At 43.5% G+C, this 19,298-nt stretch overlaps 1 protein-coding gene across 1 annotated transcript; it reads left to right on the top strand.

The window, feature by feature from the left end:
• Positions 1–1,292: 1,292 nt before the first annotated feature.
• thbs4b (thrombospondin 4b) lies at positions 1,293–19,042 on the top strand. Its single transcript, XM_053411883.1, has 22 exons — positions 1,293–1,624; positions 5,860–6,057; positions 6,565–6,815; positions 6,915–7,017; positions 7,158–7,240; positions 7,350–7,401; positions 7,531–7,682; positions 8,526–8,663; positions 10,257–10,334; positions 10,426–10,578; positions 10,691–10,795; positions 10,885–10,992; positions 11,618–11,777; positions 13,066–13,184; positions 13,909–13,961; positions 14,070–14,263; positions 15,435–15,613; positions 16,155–16,203; positions 16,318–16,514; positions 16,653–16,825; positions 17,402–17,541; positions 18,222–19,042. Exons 1-22 carry the CDS (start codon positions 1,546–1,548, stop codon positions 18,278–18,280), a joined length of 2,823 nt encoding a protein of 940 aa, XP_053267858.1. The 5' UTR covers positions 1,293–1,545; the 3' UTR covers positions 18,281–19,042.
• The last annotated feature ends 256 nt before the right edge of the window (positions 19,043–19,298 follow it).

Genomic DNA, 19,298 nt, shown 5'->3' with positions numbered 1-19,298 from the left:
GTTTTCATTATCGGCACAAAGGTTTTGAAAAGCATTAACCTCAACGTTCTGTTGTTATTTGAAGCATAAAGCCTGATTGTCGGGTCGGCTGTGTGTAGCATGGTAACGCAGTACATTTGGTTGTTGTTGGGGTGACAGCAATGCCATAATCGTTGTTGTCTGCTCCCGGCTAACCATGTGAGTATCAGAGTCACAGGATTCGGTCGTATCCGTATCGCCGAATAAAAATAGTCAGGAGATGGTGTCAGACACATTTGGGGATTTGGTTTTTATCTCGGAGCCAGCTGCAGCGCTCACTGTCTGACCTCATCGACCGCACCGTGATGTGATTCAGCCCAGGTCCACGATCCAGCCGGCTGATGTGGTGGTACTGAGCTCTCTGCCGCGGCTGCTGACCACGCACGGAGGTCTGTGGGACTCGCCGTGCTCCGGGACCAGAAAAAAACGCCTGCGAAGGATCAGTCTGAAAACCAATCAGATGGCAGATAAAACTCTTATCAGTGCACGGCGAATGAACGGAGCAGTGTTGTACAGAATAACCGCAAGGGAACACCTGTGGTAGCTGTTTGGAAACTATGACTCATGTGCTTCTTGTTTCTATACAGCTTTGTTTACTTTTCTAACCAGGAAACATCTTTAATACCGATGTTTTTCTTTGTGCTCCTCAAAGTTACTCGCCCACAGAAAATAGCTCGCTTGGCTCCGAAAGTAAGATGCAACAGGCAAAGAAAGAGGGAAAAACAAACATCATTAAGACCTAGGCAAACCCAACCAAATGTGGCGAGGTGCGTGGTGCCAGACATGCTGACGACCTTGAGGCCGTGCGAGCCAGCCGCCTGTCTGAGGCTCGGCTGGCCGGTTAACGCCGCTTGTTAAGGCGTAGGCTCATTTCCTGACTTTGCCCTGGGAAGGAGGGAGGAAGCAAGGGCATATGGGAAAGGTGTTGCTTTTAATGCCTCGAAGGAAAGTGCAAGTGTCTCGCACAGTGTGAAAAAGAAAATACAAGCGGTGTGGCTGGAGACATGTCCAGAAATGCAGCCCCTGAAGCCTGAACTCATGAGACAAAAATGTTTCCAGTTTGGGTCGAAACATGATTTCATCGGCCAGACGTGGGTTTCTGCCGTGGATGTGAAGCTGCTCGTGTGCAGCACATTTGTGTAAGAGCCTGTGGGAACTGGCAGCAGCCGGTAGGAGCCAATGCAGTAGAGTTTCCCCCAGGTCACTCCTTCTCCACATGGGGCCATCTGAGGAAGGTTTTAAAAGCAGGTTCTGGCCCCGATGCTCCTCCCTCAGTAAGACTCCTGCAGTCCTCTCTCCACATCCACACACTCAATTCAGACACATATGCACGCACAACACACACACACAAACTGTCAGAAGCCTCTAAGCTTAACATGACAGTCTCGCCTTGCTGCTAAATCAAAAAGAAGGGACACAGGCGCACCACTCAGGGCAGACGCAGACATACAGGAAACTGTCACTGTGTCACGTTCAGATAAGTCACTGGAGGGAAGCTGCAGATCTGGGACCAGTTGAAGGGGAAAAATGGGCTTGTTGGCGGCCCTGGTTCTGGCCTCGCAGCTGTTGCTCCAACTGGGCTCACATGTTGAAGCCCAGGCTCTAGGTAAGTGATGTTTAAAAGTGCTTTAATTAGCTTTTTTTAGAAGTTGTGTAAATATGATGACAACTTTTACAAATTGTTTCAGATTGATTGTGGTTAAGTGATGCAGAGGAAGATATACAAATGATATATTTTCTTTTTTTTTACTCTCAGGATTTTTTTGTCAATCCTGTCTGTGATGCAATCCTTCATTTTCAGTGTGTGTTAAAGAGATTTAATGGCAGCAGCACTGTGTATTTTACCACTCGAAATGCATAATGGATAAAGCAGACACTGTGAAAGAGAATATGAAACGCAGATCCAAAAAACACAAAGGATTAGCCCCGGTGCGGGACAGTCTCTGGGGTACAAATAAAATGCGAAATATCTCTGACGGTTGTAAAGAGTTTTTCCTTTTCTTTTACAAGACTAAAGACTTTTAAAGCCACCGTCATTCTGCTGAAGGAAAGTCACCCTGCTTTTTTATTTCTATATGCAGCTGCTTGATTCCTGCAGCTCAGGAGGTTCGGCTCTCTGCTTTGTATTACTCCAATTCAAAGTCCTCAGCTGGGTCACACACATGGGAATAATCAGAGATGATCCGGGTGAAATATTGAACTTCAAGTCACACAGTCTCTCTCTCTCTCTCTCTCTCTCTCTCTCTCTCTCTCTCTCTCTCTCTCTCTCGCTCTCTCTCTCTCTCACACCCACATCTGCACAGAAACTTGTTCAAGGTCACACACACACAAACAAAGTGGAACTGCAGCAGGCATGTAGAAATATTGGTGTTTATAGTTTATCAGCTGCTCTCTAACCCCCCCCCCCCCCCCCCCCGTTGACAAATGGCGTGCCTCTCGTGCACCATTAATCCCTGCGATCTTTTCGGCAATAGCTACCTGATGTTTTGTGCGAAGCAGGTCCGGATTAATGGCGTTCATCATCTATCAATTTCGCTGGCAAATTACTTCTTGTCTGCATGACTGGAATTCACCGTGGAGTGAAGCCAATTTAGAGCTGCGGGGGAAGCCGGGCACAGAGACAGGGACAGAGTGTATCTTTAAAGAGGCCATAATTTATGTTTTCACGATATCAAACAACAACGTAAACACAATGTGACAATACGAGAGGGATCACTTGGTGGAGCAACAGAGGATTATCATCTGAATCCACAGCTCTCTTTGGCTTTACAGCGAGTTGTATCTTGTTGTTTAGCTGCAACTTCACTGTTTTGAATCTCACAGCACTCACAGTGTTGTTTATCGGCTGCAGCAGATTTCATTTTGAGGCATTAGGCAGCTAAAGAGTTAATATTGAGCTTCCAGTCTTCCAAAGACATGACTCAAAGAATGCATCTGAGAGCACAACATGATTATTATTACATTATTTCTCATCAAGAAACAAATTGGATCCCCTGTCCCTTTTAGCTAGGTTACTAATGGCTATTGCGAAAAACGTGACTTCACTGTTTATGTTAACTACTTGCTGATGTTGATGATGTCATTCCCTCAACACCGGTAATGGCCGACACGGTATCTCTCCAAACAGGAACCTGCGATAAATCAGAGTGTTCCACATACAAACCCTCTGTTATAGGATGAAACGCTGAAAAATTCCAACCATTTTGCACACTTTGGAGTAATCTATAACCGTAACTGATTTATACTGCTGGTGTTAAGGAGAGGGCAAGACTGGATTACTTTATGGCTTCCAGCAGTTAGTTTTATGAAGCTTGAAATCGGAGGTTAATCAGGGGGTGAAAATGAGGCACTCTCTCAGGATCTGTGGTGTAAAACAACCCGACTCCCACAAAGGCCTCTGTCCAGAAGACTTATGAACAGCAGGACTGTGTGTTTTATATCAAAGTGTGTGTGTCTATGTAATGTCATTGACTACACTAAATTCTTACACCCCCTCATGCAAACACCCATGGGAGATCAGGGGCAACACCAGGGGCAATTTGGGGTTCAGACCATACAGTCTATGGTTCAGAAACTTTGGATATGAAGAGGATCTGGGCTCGAACCACCCGCTACTCCTCCTGAGCCACTGTTAGAGTAGGTGAATTGATAAAATTGTCATTGAATTTACCATAGACTGTATTTAAGGACGGACCACATGTCTCCACTTTCTCCCCACTATAGAAATGAAGCCACATATCCCATATACAAAATAACGATAAGAACTACCTGAAATGACAATGATGATCTGCTGCTATGGAGAACGCAGGATTTATGACCTGTACTGAAACCAGCCACTAGGGGGTGATCAAGATGCATTGTTCTCACTTTTAGAAAGCTGTCTTGTCATATACAATCTAAGGAATTAACTGTGTGGAGGGTGTAGCTGGTGTAAACTATGCCGTAGCTTGACACGACCCTACACACTACACTACACTACAATACACGTCATGGCAACACAGACTGCAACAACTGTGATTGGTCGGCCTGGCAGCACGTGTCGTCCAGTGGCCAGACAAGCACAGAAGAGTCATCCATCTCTGGCTTAGTTCGTTGAGTCACATACAAGCTTTTAATAAAAGTGACTGTTGTTCATCATTTATTAGCTCCAGCTCCAACAGGATCCGCTCATTCACCACAATTTGAAGTACACACACACAGTGACATGGTAGCTCCACCGCAGACTAATGGCTTGGCGTTGACTCTTAACACCATCAAATGCTTTTATGGAAACTTCGGGGATTGGAGCGAGCTTGCAATAATAGTTAACAAAGCCAGCATTTATCCGAAGCCCGCAGAGATGGTTGCTGAACTAGATCAGAAGTTAAATATGTAACAGTTCTTCATGAAAATGGCTAAACACGACCAGAGCTGTGTTATATATTTTGTTGACTTGTGGAACTTACACTATCCAAAATGTTTCCCGCAGTGTTCAAACCCAGAAAAATCACCAATTTTGTTCAAGGTGAAGGACGTTCCATTTTGTTTGGCTTTTAATTGCATGAAATACTCGTGGTTTTGTCCACAAACAATGCACAAGAGGGGAAAAACACACTGCTAGTCAGTTTGCTAGTCGGCAGTTATTTCCCTTCCACTGTTTGTATTGGTTGCTCGTAATAAATCAGGATTATTCATTGCTGTTTGCGGCCTAACGTGAATAGAACGTATGACCTGGGACACGTCAGGTCGATTTGTATCGACACTGGTGATAAAGACATCAACTCCAATCCCCCCATGCTGATTAGCAATAGTGCAGCCTCTTTGTCAATCCCACGCAGGAGTATGAACCACGCTTTACTCTTTAAAACCTGACGAGTGGAATGATTTTCATTTGTTCCCTTGTTTTGTTCACTTTTGGACCGAAGCCAATTCAATGGAGCAATAAGTCACATTGTGTGAAAAACAGATCCATCTGTTTGTGCAGTACTTACCAGGTGATCTTGGCTCTTGTGAATGCAAAAAAACACTCATCCAATTTTTGGCGAAAGCGATGTTGACAGCGAGAGGACATTTTCGCCGGCTTAGTCACATTTTACTGCGCGCATTTTTGAAACCCCCGTGTTGTGGTGAAATACACCGTAACACACAAGGGACCTCGGGTAAAGAGAGAGAGAGAAAAGGAGGTAGAAGAAGGAAGAAGGGCTCTCATCTGCAGATCATGCTTCACGCTCTTGGCTGACAACGGCCAATCTGCGGGAGCATTTGGGAGCAATTTTGTTCCCTCGCGACAGAGGGCCTCTCCGACTGCTTTTCCGGGTACTTGTGTATTCATGATGTGTGCAGATGGTGGGACTAACGATTCACTGCACATCCTCTCATGGCCTGCCCAGCTCCCATGCTACTTTATTAAAGGAGGCCTATAAACATGAGCGAAAGTGTACAGCGCTTCTCTGGCATTTCACTCCTGCTAAGAAGCCTGTCAGTGGATATGTCAAAAATCCGTCATACCTCTTTCAGTGAGCACAATGAATGAATAGTGGCTGAAGATTCACATTTGTTTTTATGACCGTGAAGATACAAGAGAAGTAAAGAAACCATACAACTAAAAGTCATACTACATAGCTTAGATTTACTCTGAAGTCCTCCTCCCCGTGATTTCTTTGAGCTAACTCTGTCTGCCAAGTTTGCTCTGACTGATTGCCACTGCGTCTCATAAGAGCAACAAGAACTGGATCAACATCATCATCTTCTTGTTGACTCAGGATGTGTTTACTCTGCGGATGCAGGATGTAAATATTCATATCTCATCATCCATTACTCATGTGCTTTACCGCTTGTCTCCTTCCCCATCCCCGCCAACAGTCTATGATCTGCTCACCTCGCCTGATTGCCTGCCAGACCTGCTGCAGGGGGGTCTGGCCGAGCAAGGTGTGAACGAGGCTTTCATCCTGGCCACCTTCAAGCTGCAGCCCAAGACCGGCACCAACGTGTTTGGCCTGTACAACCCAAGGGACAACAGCAAGTACTTTGAGTTCACCGTGATGGGGAAGCTCAACAGAGGTAGGAGAGAATCAAAGAGGCTGAAGCTGCAACTACAACTTTTAAAGCTGCACTGGGGGTTGGCTTACGTGAATGGGGTCATGTAGTGATGAACCCACAGAGAATATAAGAAGAAGGTTACGCAGTTCCCCCACAGCTCTGCAGGGTGTTTCAACGTTTCTGTTTTGATTCACTCTCACCGGGATCATCAGCCTTGTTTGAAAAAAAAAAACTCCCAAGAGACAAAGTATTATTTCCCTCATTATAGGGAGGAGACCAAAATAGAGATAAAAGGCAAGAGAATATTATTCGTTGATTTTTTTTTGAGGTGGCTACATTTGACAGCACCAATAAAACCATGTTAAAAAGATTTTTTTTAAACTCCTGACTTTCCACCAGATCACCTAGGAAGTAAAGCTGTTAACATTTGAAGCTTGTTGTAATTTAAAGGAATTACGATTTAAATGCAGCCTAAACTCGTTCTCCTTTTATCTCTTCTCCACTCCCCCTGCTTTGTCCCCGTCTCAGCTGTGTTACGCTACCTGCGGACCGACAAAAGGATGAGCTCAGTCACCTTCAACAACCTGGTGCTGGCGGACGGCCAACAACACCGACTGTTGTTCCACCTGAAGGGGATGCAGCAGCAGGGGCCAGGAGGGCTGGAGCTGCATCTGGACTGCAGGCTGGTGGAGACAATCAGGGATCTCCCCGCTGCCTTCCAGGGCTTGCCAGCAGGCTATGGCACGGTGGAGCTAAAGACCATGCAAACCCGAGACCAGGTGACCCATCACATTCAGCATTTCCATACAACAACGTTTCAGTATTGAATCTGCAGGTTTTCAAATGGCTGAATCGTTTTACTTGTTTTATTCAAACAGGAGAGCGTAGACGAGCTCAAGCTGGTGGTTGGAGACACTTTTGAGAATGTCGCTTCATTACAAGACTGCCATTTCCAACAAAGGGACTCGGTTCAAACTCTGGGTAAGAGTCCATGTGTGGAGGTAAACTTCCAGAGGGACAAATGATCCCCGGAAAATGATCACAGTGGTAGGAACATGACAGCCAGTTGAGAACAGGCCCCTCTGCTCGACTCAGACAAAATAACAGTCCCTGTCTTTTAGGGGTCAACACCAAGCAGCTGTCAAATCAAATGCTGGAGCTGACCAAGGTGGTAAGTGAGCTGAAAGACGTCCTCATTCAGCAGGTAAATATCCTTTTACAGTTCCTATGGGTCCCACGTAATTCCTGCTACCTCACCTCTGACCTCTCTGACAGATGCATATAAACGTGTGTTTATGGCTGAACTTTTGTAGGTCAAGGAGACCTCATTTCTCAGAAACACCATCTCAGAGTGTCAGGCCTGCGGTAAGTTCATCTCCAAAAACCTGCCATGTCTCTCACCAGTAAATATGATGCTTAATGGCTACTTCTGGAGAGTCAACAAACTAGAACTGCAGACAATAATACAGAAAAATGTCCTCTGTCGATTTAAAGGCTTGGGTGGAACTGAGGTGGTGAAACCAAAGTGTGCCCCAGGTGTCTGTTTCCGAGACGATATGTGTATAGAGACAGCGGAAGGTGTGGAGTGCGGACCCTGTCCCGACGGGTACACCGGGGACGGTTACAACTGTGACGATGTGAACGAGGTAAAGCTCAGTTTGTGTTTCTTCTCCTCAACTGTAAAATTCAGCATCAACTCCCACGAGGCGGCTGTGATCTATGAGATATTGCAGTGTGGACAAAATGTTGACGCAGAAACTCAAGAAACAAAGCAAGAAACTGGGCCTTCAGGTCATGTTAGTATTTTTCAGACTTGTATCCAAAAAAGTCCTAAGAGAGAGGCGATAGTAAATGAGACAGTAGAGAGTTGGAATAACATTCAATACAGGATTTGAACTGGGAACTGCGATCCCAATATATGGCAACATGCCTCTGCAGGTCAACATGTTGCCCCATTATAGATGGTCCAAGTGTGTACTTCAGGGCATTATCTGGTGGTACTCCATGGAACCATGAGCCTCCAAATTGGGGTCTAGGATCTAGACGATTTGAATATTTCAGAACTGAGATTTCCAGGTTTCAAGAAGTCTATGATAAAGTTTACGAAGTAATTTTGCTACTTTTTGGGGGAGTTAGACAAAGAATGTGGCAATGAGATCATGAGATGTTAATACGTAGTCAAGGGGTTTGGAGACCTCAGCTGCAGGTGAAGGTAAAAGTTTGGTAACTTTGTCAAAGTTAAGGAATTACACCTGAACACGGAGGTCCTCATAAGGATGTAATACTCCAAGTTTGTGCATGTGTTTGCCTGTCTGTCTTTTCGTGTTTGCGCTGACCTCTTTTCTAGGGACCGGCCTTTTCAGTATTCCCTTTTTTGCATGTGCAAAAGTGTCATCAGACTTAAAAGCTTTTGGGAGGGGGGGGGACAGCCCTGTGAGAGCCACATACATTTTGCAGCTTCAACAGAGCTCATGTCCTCCTTCCCACAGTGCCAGTTTAACCCCTGCTATCCCGGCGTGAAGTGCGTCAACACCGCCCCGGGCTTCCGCTGCGACGCCTGTCCGCTGGGCTTCACTGGCCTGCCTGTGGAGGGTGTGGGGATTGTGTACGCTCAGACCAACAAACAGGTAAATGAGTGAATAGAGTTATGAGGACAAACACACACACACACACACACAAACACAATCAGAACAGAATGAAAAAAAGATGTATGCAAATTAAAGTATGCATCAAAGATAACATAGAACACCAAGGCTTATTGTAGAGAGAATACAGGGTTAGGGTTATTGTGTAATTATTTAATATGATTAATAAGAACATGTAATATCAACTAAATACTGTATTCCAGGTTTATATGGATAAATATGTGAGTGTAGTAACACTTGTGTTTAAGTGAATTATACACCACATTAGTTTTTGTTTTTTTTATTAACAAGTAGTTGTTAAAAAAATGATGGGGTGTAATAAATTGTTACTGGGAAACCGAGCAGGAAAAATGGCAAAAGCAAGGTAATGAGGATATTACGATTATATTAGTTATAGTATAATTTACTGTGTTTCTAAGGTATGATCTTCTTATGAGTAGACTCTTATTAGTAAAGACACCCTCCAGTACATTAATAGTAAAGACACCTTCCAGACCTATTTTAAAATATGAAATGAAATCTTATGATTAAATCTTCTCCTGCTCCCTCATTGAAAAATCAAGAATCTGTGACAAATGCAAATACTTTTTACATTTCCATAAACACTTTCCAATGTTACTGAAAAGTCCAATGTCAGTGTTTGTGCAGTGGAGGATTCAAAGTAGTTGTTCACAGAGAATCTTCTCCTCTCAGCAGATTAATGTGAGAACTGGCGTCTGGCGTCAAACGGTGCACATACATTATCCTACAGTGAAGGTCAAACAATCCAAATGAAGTGACAATGAGCAAATCGTATTTTTGTGTGGATAGGGGACTTAAATATATTGCATTGCTGCTGAGGAAGAAACCATCACATTAAGCCTCGAACACTGGTATAAATGTATAGATTTAAAATATTTAATACTGTGCTTTTTTTATTAAAATAAAATAAAATAGTGTATTATTTTGGATTCATCAGACAATGAAATCTAGTGTTAAAGAAGAACCTATCGGACTGCTTCTTTCCTCAGATAATAAACTATTAAGGTGCAGGACACATGTTTTATATTCGATTTTTGAACAAATTATATAAAAACTAGGGTTGTGAGCAATGCATTAACCCAATGAGGTGTCACGTCAGCTTTCTAGATGTTTTACCAACTTTTCTTTCAAAGCTTACCCTCTGAAGACATGGCCTCCATAGTAACAGTGCGCCACCATCAGAACAAAGCACTGACAATGTGGGGGGAACCTCATCACAATGTAAATCTGGGGTTTATGGGATGTTAAATAAAGGGATTCCTTGTTAAAGTAACTGCAAAGTAGGTATGGGGGCTGTAATGTGTTGGCTAATTAATTATTATGAGCCAGGTAGTTTAAAAAGTAAAGTGCAATGTATTTCTAGGTGGATCTTAAATCTACGTTTATAATGCCCCGTTTGTACAAAATATTTAGTGTTTCAACACAGCTACAACAGGTCTGAGGTCTGCTATTAAAGCTTGTGGGTAGGGTGGACTCTTTTGTGTATTTTATGCTGTAATTATTACATAAATTGTCAAATAAACATTTACATTATTTTCATATTGCATCATTCAGGTGTGTGACGACATTGATGAATGCAAAGGGCCGAACAACGGAGGCTGCACCGCAAACTCAATCTGTCACAACTCTGTGGTAAGGATTCTAAAACACGCTGGGACGATTATTTCATTCGTGGGACTTTTCTGAAAGGAGCTCGTACGTCACTGTGCTCATCCCCACTCAGGGCTCCTATCAGTGCGGCACCTGCAAGACGGGCTTCATCGGAGACCAGCAGAAAGGCTGCAAGCCGGAGGTCAGCTGCGGCAACAGCCTGACCAACCCCTGCGATGGCAACGCCCAGTGCACCGTAGAAAGGGACGGGTCCGTCTCCTGTCTGGTAGGATTCCACACCCTCTCACACACTCTGATGTACTTCCTGTACACACCTACACTCGATATATACATATGCTGCTGCCTGATTTCCTGAGGAGTTTCATTTGTCTTGTCAGTGTGGAATTGGCTGGGCAGGTAACGGGTACCTGTGCGGGAAGGACACTGACATTGATGGATACCCAGATGAGAAACTCAAATGCAAGGATTCAAGCTGCAGAAAGGTAAATGTAGAGCAGATTTTCAGCAAATACATCTTAGTCACGACTGAGGGGTCTTCATTTCATTCTGTCCCTGTAACGTCTCTCCACAGGATAACTGTATGTACATCCCTAACTCTGGTCAAGAAGACGCTGACAGGGACAGCCATGGAGACGCCTGTGATGATGATGCAGATGGTGATGGTATTCCAAACGAACAGGTTGGTGGAAATGTCACACTCATGGGAGCACATCAGGGGGGAGCCAGGGGGCTCTGGCCTCAGCTAAAATCCGATTGGCCCCTGAAGTGCCCCTTTCCTGTAATGAGTCTTTTCTTTCAGTCACTTTCTAGCAATACAAACGGCAATTCGGCAAGATCTTATATATTCTGAAGTACACAATGTGCTTGAAAAAGCAACAAATTTCAAATCATATTTAATGATGTGTGGTTTTGAATGAAAGCTATAGAGCTAACAGTAAACATTGATTTACTTAAACATGCACCTTACTGTATCAGCAGTTGTGCATGGATGCTGGGCGGATAATTGGCCCCTCTGTGTACATTGTGGCCCCTTTACGGCCACTGTATCACACATTGCCTGCAGCTATTGATATTTATTTCTCTAATAACTGATCCATATTTTAGTCTATAATACGGCAAATGCAAATCACAGGGTCATTCAAACTGCTTGATTTGTCTGACCACCAGTAAATACTATTTCCATCCGGTCAAGGCACATACTTTACACCATAATACACAAACTGCCCCGAAACGCAAGTGGAACCATTCTTTTTCCAGGACACAAATGTGCACAGATGACAGTTGTGTGTCTCTGTCCGTCTCAGGACAACTGCTGGTTGAAGCCCAACGTGGACCAGAGGAACAGCGATAAGGACAGCCACGGTGACGCATGTGACAACTGCCGCGTGATGGAGAACCCCGACCAGAGGGACACAGACAGCGACGGCAAAGGGGACGCCTGCGATGAAGACATGGACGGAGATGGTATGTGGAGAAATTGCATCACTAACGCTGACGCTCCAGTTATATAACCAGCATCTCTGAAGGCCCTCTGTGTTACAATGTATTACTCTGTTCTCTCCTTCTCATCTAAACACTGCTCCTTGGTTCAAGGCACTGATGCAGACTGGTGTTTCAGAGATATTCACATCTTCCTAAATCTAATTGTATAAATATATCACCGTGTGGTGTTGTGGATCCTCTCGTAAGCCATCTGAGCCGTGAGAAACAGCAGTGGGGAGAAAAAATCCCAAAACAAATCAAAGCCAGGCCCAGTGTGACCCCAGAGCGAACACAAGCTTTGATCATTCACCAGTATGATTACACCTGAAAAACCTCCGCAGGAGAGAAGATAGGTTTTCCTCTGTCCAATCGCTCCTGCCTGACCTTTACGCATACGTGGTGCTGCTGCTGCCTCCCTGCGATCAACAGAAAACTGCTGCTTAACTCAAACTGGTGCTCAGCCGCTTAGCAAGTGCAACAGCGCAGCCTAGTGGTGGATTTACAAACACCATGCTGGGAAATAACTCGGGTATCCGGGCTGTATGGGAGTATAATGTCTCAAGTTATTCAATGTGTTTACTGATCAAATATAGATTTAATCACTGAACTGATGAATATTTATAAGTTACTTGACTAAAAATCACACAAAACCTCGACATTAATACATCGACAGATTGATTTGAATGATCAGACTTAACTATTAAGTAAACATTCTATGACTGTATCAGTGTGAACAGTTTCATATTTGGAAACACCTAAACATATGGTTTGTTTGTAGGGCTGTCCCTAAGGATTTTTTGCATTGTCATTTAATATGTTAAGTCTTTTCCTTATTAATTGATTATTTGTCTATATTGGATCAGCGGCAAACACTCCCACTATTTTTGGATGTAATAAATACCATCACAATTTCCAACAGCCCAAATTCCCTCAAGTTACTTCTTATATTCAGTTGACAGGGAAATAAGAGAAAGAAATCCGCACCTGGAAAATGTAAATTAGCAAATGCTTGGCATTTCTGGTGGGAACATTTACTCAAATGATTAACTATCAAAAATGATTAATATTATGTCCCTCAATAAATTATCCTAGGGTTGTAAAGAAAACACTTTGTAAGCATTCGCCCTTTTCCCGCTGTTAGAGCTACAGAATAAATTACCATAATGTCAGTTGGTTTTATGCTACAGTAACATGACAACAATCTTTATCCACTGCTGTAAAAGGGACCGGACGTGACTTGATGCAAAATGACGCTAACTGTTTCAATCAGGCCTGAAAAACATGCTGGACAACTGCCAGAGACTCCAGAACAGAGACCAGCGGGACCAAGACGGAGACGGAGTGGGGGACGCCTGCGACAGCTGCCCTGACATCTACAACCCGAACCAGGTCAGATGGACGGATGGATTGATAGACAGATTGATAGATAGATAGATAGATAGATAGATAGATAGATAGATAGATAGATTGATAGATTGATAGATAGATAGACAGATAGACAGATAGACAGATAGACAAATAGATAGATAGATACAACCCGAACCAGGTCAGATGGACGGAGAGATTGATAGACAGATTGATAGACAGATTGATATAGATAGATAGATAGATAGATAGGTAGGTAGGTAGGTAGGTAGGTAGGTAGGTAGGTAGGTAGGTAGGTAGGTAGGTAGATAGATAGATAGATAGATAGATAGATAGATAGATAGGTAGGTAGGTAGGTAGGTAGGTAGGTAGGTAGGTAGGTAGGTAGGTAGGTAGGTAGGTAGGTAGGTAGGTAGGTAGGTAGGTAGGTAGGTAGGTAGATAGATAGATAGATAGATAGATAGATAGACAGACAGACAGACAGACAGACAGATAGATAGATAGATAGATACAACCCGAACCAGGTCAGATGGAAGGACAGATTGATAGACAGATTGATATAGATAGATAGATAGATAGATAGATAGATAGATAGATAGATAGATAGATAGATAGATAGATAGATAGATAGATAGATATATATAGATATATAGATAGACAGATAGACAGATAGATAGATAGATAGATAAATAGATAGATAGATAGATGAAGGTTGGATGGTTGGATGAACTCTCTGCTCTTGTTTCAGTCTGATGTTGATAATGACCTGGTCGGAGACTCCTGCGACACAAACCAAGACAGGTACACACACACACACACAGTCTCTACATTATTAGCTTACATATATCAGATATCTTCTGATACTCCAGCTTTCATTCACATCCTGTGATCATGTCTCTGTCCCTGTAGTGATGGCGACGGTCACCAGGACACCAAGGATAACTGCCCGTTCGTGATCAATAGCTCTCAGCTGGACACAGACAAAGACGGGCTGGGGGACGAGTGTGACGACGACGATGACAACGACGGCATCCCGGACATGATTCCACCGGGACCGGACAACTGTCGGCTGGTACCAAACCCTGACCAGACTGACGACAACAGTGAGTCTCAAACACACAATACGTCCAAAACGCCTCGAAATGACACAACATTCAGATCCACTAAAACGCAGCGGTGGTCAGAGGTAATGTTCATCTTTTCATCTCAGCATCCATATTCTCCCTGAATGTCCCACACATGCAGTCTGTGGCCCCCAATTTCACACCCAAGCAAAAGCAACCTTAGGGGCAGATCAAGTGGCAATTTTGCTGTGGAAAAAATTTCACTTATTTTTTGCCCCAGCACCCATCTGGCAATTCTGTGACATTTAATGTTGGGAAAATGGGCTGTGAAGCCAGCGACAGAGAAGTACCCACTGAAATCAAGTGTTGCAGGGGGAGGTCTGATTGGTAATCAGGGAGCTCTGTGATGTGGAGAGGAAGAAGAGGAGGTCTGTATGACCAGCTGTGTCCTGAGGATGTACAGTTCTTCTCACTCTGTGCCTCTAAACATGATGAAGAGATTGTTAGATGTGTTATTTTAAGGCTTATACAAAAATATAAGATATTTGTTTGCATGTTTTGGAGCTTAGAAAAATGTATTCAGACTCCCACATGGAGGGTAAGGACATTCATTTGTCCTTGCAATGGAACATTGTGTCTTAAAAGTCCATCATAACTGCAATCCTGCTATTTACTAATCCACTCCATTAACTACAGTCTATGAATATAGTACAAGATAAAAACAGGTTGGCATAACACCACCTAATGTGCCGGAGAGACTCCATCACAGCACATTCCACCATGGCGAATGCATCAGAGCAGTTTCTAATTCTGAACACTCACTCACAGCAGGGTACGGACCAGAGCGAGCTTCAATGCAAAGTCCATCAAAACTGGAACAGTTGCAACACACAGTAAAAAAAAGTCTTTAGTTATATTTTAACTATTCATTTTAGAAAAAGACTTTCAGAACTTTTATCTAAGACGTTTTATATTCAGCCCTTGCAGCTCTGCGGCTTCTGGGCAAGGACATCGAGTTCCCCTGGAGCAGGCCGCCGTGACATTTTTGATCAAGTTTGTCTGAAATCTGTTCATCGTGACAATATGGAAAGGGATCCTGCTTGAAATTGAATGGAAGGCACTATCTGTTCTTGTGCCTCAATCATGAAATAATGACCGTCTCATTTTCCTCAGAGCTTCAGAGGTTTAATGTCCCCGTCTTGTGCCTCAGATGACGGAGTTGGAGACATATGTGAGTCCGACTTTGACCAGGACAAAGTGATCGACAGGATTGACAACTGCCCCGAGAACGCTGAGGTCACCTTGACTGACTTCAGGGCCTATCAGACAGTGGTGCTGGACCCTGAGGGTGACGCCCAGATCGATCCCAACTGGGTCGTTTTGAACCAGGTGAGATTACTCACTGTTCAAACTTTATTTTAAATGAATTTATCGGTCATATAAGGCGAAATCACAACTTGCATTATCTTAAATTTAAAGGAGCTATTGTTAGACTACCTGCTCGGCACCAAACAGCAGAATGACACAGTTGCTGTCTACCTGGGGAACGTATTGGAGCATTTAGCTGCTAAAGAGACAAATATTGATCTCAGGATGTGAGTGGAGAATAAAAACAAAAGAGAGTAATTATATTGTTGATATAAAACTGATCGATGTGTAAATAAGTGAATGTTTACTGAGTCACCACATAGACTCTATGTAAAGATGGGCAACATGAATAGCTATTTAATTGGTTATTCAATTTGATGTCATAAAGGATTGATCGAGCATGCTGTCCCCCAAGTGGCCAAAACCCTGTGCTAAAAACGAAATGTTAAGCGCATGTACATCTCATTTTTATAGATCTCGTATATAACTTATAATTATTTCAGTATGATATGGCATCAAAGTGCAAGATTCCTTCTTAACAGCGTCCGTCTCTGTCCCCCAGGGAATGGAAATAGTTCAGACCATGAATAGTGATCCAGGACTTGCTGTTGGTAAGATGTATTTCCTCTCTGAGTTGAATATCAATCATTAAAAATACATAATGTTTCCAAAACATATCCCAGTCCGAACATATATAATGTGATAATCCTTCCCTCTGTTATCAGGTTACACTGCTTTCAGTGGAGTGGACTTTGAGGGGACGTTCCATGTGAACACAGTGACTGATGATGACTACGCCGGCTTCATCTTTGGCTACCAGGATTCCTCATCCTTCTACGTGGTGATGTGGAAGCAGACCGAACAAACCTACTGGCAGGCGACACCTTTCAGAGCTGTAGCCGAGCCCGGCATCCAACTCAAGGTGAAAGCACAAAGCTCAAAAAAAAGACACAACTCCCCCAGCTCCCACTATTTTTATCCATATTTTCTCCACTCCTGCTTTTCTGTCTCATCTGTCTGCCTCCGCATCCCTCCTCACCTCTATGTGTCTGTTCGCCAGGCGGTGAAGTCTAGATCGGGCCCCGGGGAGCACTTAAGGAACTCGCTGTGGCACACGGGAGACACAAATGACCAGGTGCGTCTGCTGTGGAAGGACCCGAGAAATGTCGGCTGGAAGGACAAGGTGTCCTACCGCTGGTACCTGCAGCACCGTCCCCAGGTTGGATACATCAGGTAGGACGAACAGCGCTCTCACATCTGTCTGCTCAGTTTGAAGCTTTGCATGAAGACTGGAAACAACGCTCCATTTAATGTGAAGACAATCCCATCACATGTGAAGCTCAAATTAACTCACTTTATGAAGTTGGTTCAACCTGCAGTTTGAAGCTTTTGCCTCCCCCTTGTGGCAGTGAGGGTAATAACACAAACTCCGTTGACTTGTGTTCATGGCATAAACCTTGCATCTCCTTGATCCCTTTCAGTTGTAGACCGTACTCCTCCCTCTGAACATAGAGCTACTTTCATTTCGAGCATGAGAAACCTTTTTTTGTATACCCCCACTATATCGTATTAATTTGGTGGCAGGAGGCAGGATTTATGACCTCTACTGCAGCCAGCCACCAGGGGGAAATTATTTGGCTTCACTTTTGAGGGAGCTTTCGTTCTGTCATCTTTATTAACAGTCAATGGTCAATACAGTTGCTCCCCTTTTGAGTCCTGGCCCTTGATGGTTGACATAGAAGGCATAAAAGCTTTTAATAAGTAAACAACAGACATAAAAATAAAACATCCTCTGTTTCTTTTGTTCAGAGCTCGGTTTTATGAGGGAACTGAGCTGGTCGCAGACTCTGGAGTGACGATTGACACGACCATGAGAGGAGGACGACTTGGCGTGTTCTGCTTCTCTCAAGAAAACATCATCTGGTCCAATCTGAAATACCGCTGCAATGGTGAGAGCGCTTCATCAGATCCATACATTATATCTGTCGTTATGTCTCTCGCATTCTCTTTCAAGGCAGTTTTCTGTTCTCTTATGAGGCGTCACTAGAGGGAAAGTAATGTTGGCCAGTCCCATAACTTTCCTCCTGACTAAAATATCTCATCTAGCAGATGGTTTGTCTTAAACTTTCATCTTCCCCACAGGATGCGTTGTAATTATTGCGGCAATCCTTTAATTTTTCATCTAGCGCCATCATCTGGTCAAACTTTCAATTTGTAAAAAGTTCACCCACAAAATGAATAAGAGTTCCATCAGCCACTGCTGTGCTAGTCAGATACATGTAAGTATTCTAATATGGTTAACTAATTATGTGAACCTCTGTGCTAAACACCAGAATGCTAGAATTGCTTTCGAGCATATTATCCTGCTGACATTAGCATTCAGTTCCAGGCACCATGTAAATATAGACCCTCACGGAGCGTCTAGCCGAGCTGCAGTAGTCTTGACAATAACGCATAATATTATTTCCCATATTGACCTCTATGACTTGTGTCTGGGAAGCGTCTGTATTATATATTATCACGTTGCTGCATGAGCACGACTGAAACTGTGAAGTGAAATTAGTTTGGCCTCTCTGTGCTGTTCGATATTGAGCTTGTCTCATGATACCCGACGTCTCATTTTCCACAGACACCATCCCCGAGGACTTCCAGGAGTTCAGCACTCAGCACGGCACTGAGGCACTCTAAAGTCATCACGAACATATGACACCAGAACTCCAATGGAAAGTGTGTGCGCGTGAGTGAGAGTGCGTGGGAGTGTGTGTGGGTGTGTGTCTGTCTCTCTGTGTATTGATGTGTACAGTTTCTGTGCATTTACGACCACAATCTTTGTACTGTATGTGCATTTTATCACATCTGTTCCCAATCCTCCTGTTTAATCATCTCTTCAAGACTTATGGTAAATATTCTAAGTTATAATAAATCTGGACAGGTTTTTCTGACTTTCAGTACCATCACTGCAGATTGTAAAAGCACTCCAGGCCCCTCATAGCCCCCAGATTCCCATATATTTGCTTTACCTTTCTATTTTTTTTCCCGCATACTTAATTGGGCCTCATTAAAAAAAAAGTTTGCATCTACACTGTAGTTACTGGTAATATTTCAGCTCATGAGTGGTATTGTAATCAGCAGGAAAAGAACGTGCTTTGGATTGGCCTCATAATGGTGTTTCCTGTATAGTGATCACATTGGGGTTGTACTGTGCCGTCAGCGAGCTCTCACTCGAACTATCAGCATGGTGCTTTACTCTTTCTGTCATGAGGAGGAACAGACCAAGTTTTGTATCAGTCAGATTCCAGATTCTGCCTCGTCCTTCTAACTGTGTGACTAACTTAAAGCTCCGTGTGACCTGGATTGGTCTCGATCATTGGGTTGTCAAGGTCTTGATCATTTCAGATCTGTATAGTCATGAAACCTGGTCACAATAAAGGGCTGTTTAATATATTTTAATACATGTTGAATTCTATTCTTTTTAAGGGGGATATTATCAGCATTTGTGTGATTTTTTTGTATCTTTTTCATATATATTATGAATCCACGGTCTGCTTCAATAGACCAAGGCACATGCATACAAGTAAATCATCCCACACTCGAAACTGGAGCACTCCTCTTTTCACTGGGATCCTCTAGAAACAAAGGCCTCTGTTCTGCTACAGCCAAAAATCCTCTGTACCCATTAGACCCCATTGGAACATTCTTTCTCACG

Source organism: Pleuronectes platessa, chromosome 19 (genome assembly GCF_947347685.1).
Source record: "Pleuronectes platessa chromosome 19, fPlePla1.1, whole genome shotgun sequence".
In the NCBI taxonomy this organism is placed as follows: Eukaryota; Metazoa; Chordata; class Actinopteri; order Pleuronectiformes; family Pleuronectidae; genus Pleuronectes; species Pleuronectes platessa.
Note: the sequence above shows the minus strand (reverse complement) of the source record. Positions and strands in the feature narration are given on the sequence as shown.

What these genes read in the sequence shown, in the direction of transcription:
- thbs4b (XM_053411883.1), top strand. Translation starts at nt 1,546, where the DNA reads ATGGGCTTGTTGGCGGCCCTGGTTCTGGCCTCGCAGCTGTTGCTCCAA. An exon ending in ATGGTATTCCAAACGAACAG is followed by an intron (nt 10,993 to 11,617) that starts GTTGGTGGAAAT and finishes TGTCCGTCTCAG; the next exon opens with GACAACTGCTGGTTGAAGCC. An exon ending in TGCGACACAAACCAAGACAG is followed by an intron (nt 13,962 to 14,069) that starts GTACACACACAC and finishes CTGTCCCTGTAG; the next exon opens with TGATGGCGACGGTCACCAGG.